An 11,088-nucleotide genomic window follows, 5' to 3' on the forward strand; every position below is an offset into this window, starting at 1 on the left:
CATTTAAACAAACATGAATGTAAATACAAATGCCTAGGAGATATCCCAGTAGGTGTACTATATTCATTAAATAGTATACTTGTGATGGCTTTCGCCACTAGGGCCTGTAGCCTTTCTTGACACAAGGTATTGGCCTGGTCTAGGAGTGGGCCTTATCCAGTTAGAAATTTGTCAGTTGTACATATGTTGGTTATGCCATTATTGGACTTGCAGGTATTGCTTGGCATGTCCATAGTGTGCAGCACGCAGGGTCCATTGTTGAATAGAATAGTAGGGGATCCTTTCTTCCCGAACCATCTGCATAGTGCCTTCTGGTAATATGAATGTCATCCATCCAGTGGCATGGAGTTTTTTGGCTTAGTCTCACTTCCATCTCTTCTTCTCCCACACTCACAACATGCAGTGTGTTCAGCAACATGGCCTCACCGACCTTTCTAGTGTAAAACTGACATTAATAGCAATAGCCTTGGTGAATTGGAGAACCTCTAGGATCTCTCTCTGACCAACAGCTCATAGGGGGGCAACCCACCCCTGGTACTGTAGCTTTTCTTAACAGTTGTATACTTTGGGAGTCTCTGTCCTCATCTTACCCAACCTACATAAAACTCTCAACATACAGCTATAGCCGGCCTTTGCTTCTGCAGGCATCTTTCAAACGGGTTTCACATCTGTAAAACACTCAAAAGAATATCAACATTATATATTAAATCAATCATAGACAAGGTATCACACAGCATGGAAAGGTTTTGTCCATTCGTATTAACTTTTCTCCATAGATCCTTGTTAGGTACCATAGCAGGGTACAAGGCATTAATTTGGTTAGCTCTTTACCACTTTTAGTTATCCCTTTGGATTCTTTAATTCTTGATACACTTATAGGTGTTGGCTCCTGTTGCCTGACCCTTCACTGGGCTAAGGAGGCAGGGAGCTTCTGTTCCCGCTGCACTTGTTGGTTCCCTGAGTCAGACAGGCTCTGGGTCTGCCTCCTGTCTGTAGCCACATCCGTCATCTTCCCATTGACCATACCAGGTTGCTGGGGGAGAAGTTGGTGGGAAAACCTGCTTCCACCCCTAGTATAGCCTTTATCAGAGGAGAAATGCATCTTATTTAACCATTGGGGATTCTTAACCACCCCTTGTACAGTTGTTATCCATTGAGTGTCCTTTGTAAACTGTTCTTCTGGTTTTAAAACCTTCCAGAAAGGCCTTAGTACTGAATTTGGTTTCCTATCAGTTTTTTTCTCTGGGATTTGGGCTTTTCATAAGTTTGCTACATTTGTCGTCGAGTAACCCAAGTGGACTATTTCTTCAGTCTGGTCTTTTTTATATCTCTTATAGGGTGTTCTGTTATTTTACAGACATGTTTTACATGCTGGTCAGAATCATTTAGATTTAGCAAAGCCTCTCTCACTCTAAAAAGATCCTGTCCCATCAAAGGGCTTAGAAAACCATTAAAGCCCCATACCATTCTCAAGGTCCCAGTTGAATTAAGCTTTCTTTCATATCTCTGGCAAACACACTCTTATCTAGCCCAGTGAACTGGACATCATATATTGCTTTTCTCATACCTAGTTCTCTCAGTAATGCCTGCCCCTCCTTTATAGTCCTCCAGCCCCAGCCCAGAGCCCGCCATATCAGACTGCGCCATGCCTATAGTCACCACTTGCATTCACTCACGCCTCCAGGGCCAACAATCTCGCCTCAGGTCCATAAGAGTTAGTCCATTCTGTCCTTGAGCTGTTGTGCGTTCCCGGCGCCACGTGTGCTACCTGTGGCTTGTGGCTTCTGTCCCAAGATGGCTCCCAGCAGCCCCTCCATAGTCCATGCTCTGCATCAGGCCCCACCCATTGGAGGAACTAGCCAACTGGGAGACACAATCACAAAAAGCCATAATTCAACATCTCTCATAAACATCTTTTGAACATAAGTACAAGATGGTTTTCTTAATTCCAAGCATTAACTACAAACAACCTCAAGCCAAGAAGAAGCAATAGGAACATTGACCATGTTCTCCCCTAAATAAAAAAATAATCAATGGCACAGTAACCCATTGTAAATCCACATCAGTGCCACCATCAGTGCTCTTCTAAAACTCATTCTCAGTTTCATCATATCCTTCCAGGCTATGCCAATTTTGTCACCCGAATTGCCTCTGGGTGTCCTGGCTATCAAGCAAACTATATAACATATCTTTATGTGCATTTATTAACTTACAAAGGAATGAATACCCAGTGCCTAGCCCATGCTGCAGCTCAGAGCCCGCCATATCAGACTGCGCCATGCCTATAGTCACCACTTGCATTCACTCACGCCTCCAGGGCCAACAATCTTGCCTCAGGTCCATAAGAGTTAGTCCATTCTGTCCTTGAGCTGTTGTGCATTCCCCGCGCCACGTGTGCTACCCGTGGCTTGTGGCTTCTGTCCCAAGATGGCTCCCAGCAGCCCCTCCATAGTCCATGCTCCACAGCAGGCTGCGCCCCTTGGAGGAACTAGCCAATTGGGTAGTTTCTATATAAGGAACAGCTGATATCTGAACCCTCATGAAACTAGAAAGCTTTATCCCAGAAAAGACCACTATCCTTTTAGAATAGAGGCAGCCTAGGGAAAGGGAAACACTCTTCATCACATATCTTTCTGACTGAGGGTTAGTGTCTGGAATAAACAAAGAACTCAAAAAATCTTAAGAATAAGGACGAACCCAGTTAAAGAATGGGGCATTGGACTACAGGGAATTTTCAAAAGATGAAAGCAAATGTCTGTTCAATGACAAAAAGCTACAGGAAATCAGTGAATGCTAATGGCAGAAGAAATAGCTTTCTCCAGGGAATAGTTCTCTGTGACATGACTTAATTAGAAGTGGACTGTCCTAAGTACATATACAGATGAACACCACCAAATGGACTCAGTGCATTTTAAATGCACAGTAAAATAGTGCATGTACATCTCTGTGTGTGTATACATTTGTTTACATAAATGTATGCATATGTAGGTAAAATATTCGAAGAAGAGGCCAAGAATTTGAGAGGGAATGGTGGCTACATGGCAGGAGTTGGTGGACTGGAAAGGTTGGAAATAATGCAAAGGCAATACTCATGTATGAAGTTCTTAAAAATGTACAGAATCCTTCGCTATCAGGGAAACGCAAACTATATGTACTTTTAGATTTCATCGTAAGCAGTGAGAATGGTAAAGATAAAAAGTCTGCAAATGCTAGTATTGGACTCACAAAAGATACAAGAGTAAGTCATTGATTCTTCCACTGCAGTCAGAGATGCTGAAATATGGCAGCATGTAGCAGAAGAGGCCCGTGTAAAGAAGGTCTTGTCTGTCAGGACAAGACACCCTGAAAAGCTGTTGTGTGAAGCTGTGAAAGTTCTGTCTTGGGTGCAGGTGGAACCCCATGATTGTGGAGATGCTAGGGCCATGATGTATCACCAAGGAGTGCTGCAAAGAGGGAATGGAAACAGCCTCCCTTTGAAACCACAGTCCTAGACATCCAATATGAAGCTATAGTTTTTAGTGTGTGTATTTCCCCTACTGTTTTGGTCTTTCTTGGTTTCAATTTTTTCTCACTATGACCCCCATTCCTCCATTTTGAAATGGAAATGTATATTCAGGCCATTGTACATGGAAATATGTAATTTGTCTCTTTTTGTTTTATAGGGAATATCTTGATTTTACAGTAAAGATATTCCCTGAGTCTCATAGTAGACTTTGGAGTTTTGAACAGTGTTGAGATTTTTAAAGATTATAGAGTCTGTTTAAGTTGGACTAAATGCACTTAGCATTATGATATGGTCACAGTCCTGTGGATTCAAAGAAGGGAATGTGTTCATTTGAATGAGGAAGGTCCCCCAAAGGCTCTTGTATTTGAACACTCAGTGTCCATTTGATGGCACTGTTTGGAGAGGAGTAGGGGGTATAAAATTGTTATAAGTATGTCACTGAGGGACTGTTTGGAGAGTATATGCCCTTGTCCCCCATGTGGTTTTCTCTCTGCTTCCTGCATTTACTGATGATGTAGTCTTCCAGCTTTGGACTTTTGCCAACATCCCTGTCTTGCTGTCTTCCCACCTTGCCATTTTGAACCCGGTCTCTGGAACTGTAAGCCACAATAAATGTTCATCCTTAGATTGCTTCTGGTCATTGTAATTTTTCACAGTGAAAACAAAATAACTAAGACAGAATTGGAACCAGAGAGTGAGATGTTGCTGTGATGATCTGGACCATGTTTTTTGGAAATATATGAAAGAATTTTGAATGTTTTTTGGTTGATGTATATTATCCTAGCAAGGTAAAAGTAAGTAGTACACATTCTGAGGGAGATACCCCAACCCAGAAACCAAAGCCTCATATTTTCTCTCATTTTGGACATTACCATTGAGTATTTAAATGTGTGTGTGTGTGTGTCTGTGTGTGTGTGTGTGTGTGTGTGTTACTTAGAATACAGAAAAATCTGACATTAGTAATGAGTTATCAGCAATAGAGTCTTTCAAAGAGAAAAAATATTCACAATTTTTCTCACTACATGAATTTCTTTTTACTCATATGACTGATTATTTTGTCTCTTCTACCTTCATTTGCTTACAGTCTGCTTTATGATATATGGGAATTTATATTATAACTTGTTTATATATTCTTTTTAACTAGTCATTTGATTTCCATAATTCATTCTGATTTTCTGGATGTTAGTGTCAGTAAAGTGCATTTCTTGGAAAGAAGATAACTTGTCTCTTACTTGTACCTACTCTTCCAGATTCTGTCTTGTTATTGGTGACCTGAGGCTGTATTCATTTAATAATATTATTGAGAGAGGATTTTTATTCAGTATGATTTTGCTGGTATTCTGGCTGTTGAAATCATTGATATTTAGGTCATTTTTTATTAGTATTAATATTTGGTTTCTGCTTTGCTAATGGAGGATACCTTCTGGGCAATGTACATTCATCAAATACTCTTTACAATTGTATTCTGAGTTCTGTTCCCATGAATGAGAGTGTCTGTCTCCTCTGTGTATCCTGTTTGCTTCCATAAATTCAGAAATCCTGGCTTGCTTGTCATGAATTGGTGCATTTCTTCAAAGGCCCTTCCTCCTCAATCTGAAGAGATACCTTTCTGCCCATCAATTTTAGTTAATATGTTCACTTTCAGTAGGTTACACGTAGTTTTACATTATTTCATCCTGTTCGGCCTCTGGTCTTTGTTGACAAGAGATCTAATATTATTGCAAATTTTCTGCCTATGTAATGAATTCGTAGTTTGCAACTGGATTAAGTATTGACTTTTTAATTACTATTATTTTCATGTTGCCTGTGACTTGGAATGCAGAGCTGTGTCAGGATTTATTTCAGTTTTCTAAATGACGCTCTTGTGATTGTATATCCATTTATTTCTCTATTTTTCATAAACATTTACTTCATTTTGGTGTGGCCATGCTGGAGGAAGTACATCATTGGAGGTGGGCTTAGAGAGTTCTTAAGCCTTGCCAGATCTCCAATCATGCTCTGCTTCCTGTGCCTGCTTGAAGATGTGAGAGCCTAGCTTCTGATCCTACTCCAGCCATCTCTGCCACCATGCCTCCTTGCCATGATAGACTTTTGTCCTCTTTGAAACCATAAGCTAAATAAACTCTTCCTTTTATAAGTTCCCTTGGGCATGGTGTTTCTAGCACAACAGAAAAGTAACTAATACACAAGGCAAATCCCTTCTATGACTTAGAACAGGACCTTTCCTTTCTCTTCCTTGATGCCAGAGGATTTCTAAAAAATATCCACTACTGACCCACCAGCCTCTTTCCTGAACCCCAGGGCTGACCTCTCGGCCGGGGAACACCACTGCTTCTTGATCCCTTGCATCCAGATGGACCCAGTTCCTTCTCGAGGTCCCCAGGAGTCCTCTGGGCCTGGTCCCTCCCTCACCTCCCTCATTTGCACTGCATGCCAGCCTCTTTCCTGTACCCTGGGGCTGATCTCTCAGCCCGGGCCACCACTGCTTCCTGATCCCTTGCATCCAGATGGACCCAGTTTCTTCTCAAGGTCACCAGGAACCCTCTGGGCCCAGCCTCACCTCGCTCTGCTTCCCTGGGCTGCACAAACCACCAGTCTCTTTTATGGACGCCTGGCCTGACCTTTAGGCTTCCTGATATTTTGCAGCCAGACCAACCCCGTTCCTCAGTGCAGTCCTCAGGGGCCCTTGGGGCCTCTTCCCACCCCCACCTCTCTTTGCATCTCTGGGTGGCAGGGCCACTAGCCGCCTGAGACTATCATCTTTCCTGGGTTCTGCTCCCAGGCCAGTCCAACCCCCAAATTCCTGAGGCCAAAATCTTTCCTGGAGGGATCCAGACCTTAGGAGAAAGCCTGAGAGCATCTGATCCTCACCTGACATGGGCCTCTGTGAGAACTCCTTAAGACAAAAGCAATCTGGCCACTCCAATATAAAATAGAGGAAATAGCTTTCCACGCCCAAAAAGTAAACCACAAAGGCACATAAAGTTTACAAAGAGAAGTAGACCTAAACTTGAAAACTTGAGTCTGACACAAGAATCAGAAACTACAAATGTGAAGAATGTGGCCGTTCCTTTACTTTCCGCTCAACACTTAAGAATCATTACAGAATTCATACTGGAGAAAAACCCTATAGATGTGCAGAATGTGACAAGTCCTTTAGCCAAGCCACACATCTTCGAAATCATAAAAGTATTCACACCGGAGTGAAACCCTACAAATGTGAAGAATGTGACAAGTCCTTTACCCAGGCCACACATCTTCGAAATCATAAAAGTATTCACACCGGAGAGAAACCCTACAAATGTGAAGAATGTGGCCGTTCCTTTACTTTCCACTCAACACTTAAGAGTCATTACAGAATTCATACTGGAGAAAAACCCTATAGATGTGAAGAATGTGACAAGTCCTTTACCCAGGCCACACATCTTCGAAATCATAAAAGTATTCATATTGGAGAGAAACCCTACAAATGTGAAGAATGTGACAAGTCTTTTACTCAGAGCCCCAAACTTAGAACACATTACAGAATTCATACTGGACAAAAACCCTACAGATGTGAAAAATGTGACAAGTATTTCACCATGGCCTCACATCTTAAACGTCATAAAAGTATTCATACTGGGGAGAAAGCATACAAATGTAGAGAATATGACAAGTTCTTTACTCAAATGTCAAGTCTTAGAACACATCAGGCAATGCATGCTGGAGAGACACCCTTCAAATGTAAGGAATGTGACAAGTGCTTCACCAAAGCCTCAAATCTTAGGCGTCATGAAAGTATTCATACTGGCGAAAAACCTTACAAACGTGAAGGATGTGACAGATCCTTTACGCAAAAGTCAGATCTTAGATCACATCAGGGAGTTCACACTGGAGAGAATCCATACAAATGTGAAGAATGTGACAAATGCTTTTCCTAGGCATCATGTCTTAGAAGTCATAAAAGTATTCATGCTGGAGAGAAATTATACAAATGTGAAGAATGTGGCAGGTCCTTTACTTTGCGCTCAACACTTGAGTCATTACAGAGCTCATACTGGAGAAAAACCCTATAGATGTGAAGAATGTGATAAGTCCTTTACCCAGGCCACACATCTTTGAAATCATAAAAGTATTCATACTAGAGAAAAACCCTATAGATGTGAAGAGTCTGACAAGTGCTTTACTCAAATGTCAAGTCTTAGAATTCATCAGGCAGTGCATTCTGGAGAGAAACCCTTCTAATGTGAAAAATGTTACAAGTGCTTTCTTCGAATGTCAAGTCTTAGAATACATCAGGCAGTGCATTCCGGAGAGAAAACATACAGATGTAAAGAATGTGACAAGTGCTTTATCCATGCCTCAATCTTAGACGTCAAAAAATTCAACCTAGAGAGGAGCCCTACAAATGTGAAGAATGTGACAGGTCCTTTACTGCCAGCTCAACATTAAAGAATCATTACAGAATTCATAGTGGAGAAAAACCTGACAGATATGAAGAGTGTGACAAGTCCTTTACCCGGCCCTCACATCTTAGAAGTCATGAAAGGATTCCTACTGGAGAGAAACCCTACGGATGTGAAGGATGTGTCAGGTCCTTTACTGCGTGCTCATCACTTAAGGCTCATTGCAGAATTCATACTGGAGAAAAACCCTACAAGTGTGAAACATGTGACAAGGCCTTTACTTCTCTGTCTCATTTAAGGTTTCATCAGAGAATTCATACTGGAGAGAAACCCTACCAATGAAAAGGAGTGAGAGTCCTTTCCTCATGCATCAACTCTTAGAGATCATCAAAGAATGTGTAATAAAGGGAGACACTACAAATATAAGTGATTTGGAAATTCCTTTAACCGTATATCAGATGGTAAATTTACCAAAAATGTACAGTGCAGAGACAGTTTACAATTGCAGAGAATGAGGAAATCCTGTACTCTGGGCTCAATTCTTAGAAAATGAAACAGAATCCATACTAAATGGATATGTTTCAAAGTAAGGAGAATGTTGAAACATATTTATGTACTACAAAACTTCACAGTATACTAAAAAAAATTAGAATTAAATACAAAATGGCAGAATGTATAATAAAAATTTATTTCTAAGTCAAGAAAAAGAACTCATAAGGGGGGAGAAATGTGAAAGATAAAAAATGTAAGAAAGCTTTTACTTTTCTATCCAACCTGATGAATACCACAGAATCCTTATTGTAGAGAAAACCAAGAGCTAAAGAAAAATAAGCCACTATTTACAAATGTCTCCCCTCTAAGGAAACATCTTGTCATTTACTATCAATAGATACACAGTGTGAATAAAGGACATAAGTATTGAGTTTCCACAATCAAAAGAGTGTTTCGATGTTTTTACTTTTACTTGACATGGCAAAAACAATAGATATTGGAGAAAATTTGAAATTAATCTTCCACGATTTGTGACTTTAACATTGTGCTATCCTATTATATTTTAAGTCAGGTTTTTGAAAATGGCAGATAAGGGTGAACACTGAAGACCTTGTATTCCCAGGCAGAGTATTATGGTGCAATAAATAAAAGGCATAATGTTAGATATTATAAATTATATTTACTCTAAATTGTATATTGATATATATGTAGACAGAATCATATCTGCAGGAAACTTAGTAATATTCCCAGTACTGTAGCTTTCTGAAGACTGTACAGTATTTGTTAGTTTAATATGGAAATTAATTCAATCTGTCTTGCTTTCAAAGGATTATTTGACAATATACAATTTCTGTGTGAAAACTAAATGACGGGGAGATGAGAACAGTTATCTTCAAAAAGTTGTAACTATCTGTGCTAGTCCATGGATTTCTTAAAATCTTAGTGCTGTTCTTTGAAAATGGTGTATAATGACATCCAAGTTGTCTGTTAATTTTAAAAATCCTGTTTCTTTAATTCTTTTTATGTACATGTTAACTAGAATGCATTAAATTCATTTTATAACAATATTAAAGCTGCATACAAGTAGGTGTTGTTTTAATAAATAAAGCATATGTTTAACTTTCTAACATAGAACTTATATGAAAAAATATTATCTGCCCTAGAAATAGAAACTCTCACATCTTATTTCAGCTGATGATAAGCAAAGGCTAAACAAGGATAATCTGATAAATCAGGGCATTGGTTTTTCCCATGGATCTGTTCCTTGGGGGCTTACCCTCAAATAATTTTCATGATCTCTTTATTGGAGATTTTATGATGTATTTGAGAGATTATGATAAATATAATGAAATACATGTGGCATTGTTATTGTAATCCTAATTTCTGAGTATTGATGTATTTAAAAATAGTCACTATTTTCTTTTCTTCTACCTCACACACTTTGTGGGACAACTGAACACATAGGTTTTTCTTTACTTATACACTAAAAGAAAGGTGTAAAAAAGTGAGACTCTGGTAAAGTTTAGGACTCAGAGAACATACAGGAGTGCTTGCATGTTTGTGTACCTTCTGACATGTAAGGAAACAGATGACCACAGATAAATTCACAGAGGTTAATGTGGGAGTGAAATTCCTCTGCTGTGACAAAATACTCGAAAAATGAAGTAAAGTGAGGAGGCTTTTTTCCCCCCCACTTTTCAAAGTTTTTGATCCATATATATTTGTTTCTATTTATATGGCTTATGGATATAAAATATAGGAGTCTGGTAACCATGGGCAGAGGGGACAGTTCTCATCCAGAAGGAAGGGGAGAGCAGGAAGCAGAAAGATTGAGATAGAGCTAGAGAAGGCCTTTCTGAGGTCAGAGACAAAACATGTGCTTAAATGTTGTACATCAGTGACCTACTTCCTGCAATCATAGCTGAATGAACAGCTATGATGTCCAGTTACAACCCTCATGATCCAATCACCTTCCCATAAATTCTTTTCTGAATCCTAATATCCACACCCCAAATATTAAACATGTGAGTCTCTGGGATTCCACTTTATAACCATAACCTAAGGTTCATGACTTACTACCTAACAAAACAGTGGAAGTGATGAAAGGCAACTTTTTGCTCTGCTATACATGGACCCCAGTCTCAAATGTTTCATACTCCAGGCTTGGGGTTTAGTTAAGGTTAGATGCCTAGGGTTAGAAGCCCTGAGTTTGATACTACACAGTACCTAAAAGTTCACAAATTTCAATGTTTCTGAATCCCCCTATGCAAATCCTATGTGGTTTGCTTGCATAGTATACATATGAGAACTAGAACACAGTTTACATTAGAAAATTGTGTCATTGTTTGACATCATAAATGATTTCAAATGATTTCATGTAGTACAACAGTACTTAGGATTGAACTTGTAAATAAAAATTACTTTGTGAGAACATACTAATGTCAGGATTCTAAAGACATGCTCAGCATCTCTCCTCATAAGTGAAAAACAGTTCAATATTTTTAGTTTCCACATTTAGGGGTTATCATAAAAAGTATTAATTTCTTACAGAGCAATACCTTTCAAATTGATTGTTTCAATTCCTGTTGTTTTTTTTTCTTTTAACCCCCTGCTACTCAGGCATCATGGCACTGTTCTTTCTGTGCATATATATATTTAGATTTACAGGTATTTTTCATTGCAGATGCTCTTGAATGATTTGGAGAA

The 11,088-nt window shown here is 39.4% G+C and overlaps 1 protein-coding gene across 1 annotated transcript; it reads left to right on the forward strand.

The window, feature by feature from the left end:
• Window positions 1-3,091: 3,091 nt before the first annotated feature.
• LOC103742640 (zinc finger protein 160-like) lies at window positions 3,092-9,737 on the forward strand. Its single transcript, XM_029568597.1, is given in 4 exon segments — window positions 3,092-3,238; window positions 6,529-7,523; window positions 7,525-7,830; window positions 7,911-9,737. Coding segments are annotated over 4 exon segments (1,770 nt in total). The 3' UTR covers window positions 8,233-9,737.
• The last annotated feature ends 1,351 nt before the right edge of the window (window positions 9,738-11,088 follow it).

This window comes from Nannospalax galili, unplaced genomic scaffold (assembly GCF_000622305.1).
Source record: "Nannospalax galili isolate Female #2095 unplaced genomic scaffold, S.galili_v1.0 scaffold8202, whole genome shotgun sequence".
Taxonomy (NCBI): domain Eukaryota; kingdom Metazoa; phylum Chordata; class Mammalia; order Rodentia; family Spalacidae; genus Nannospalax; species Nannospalax galili.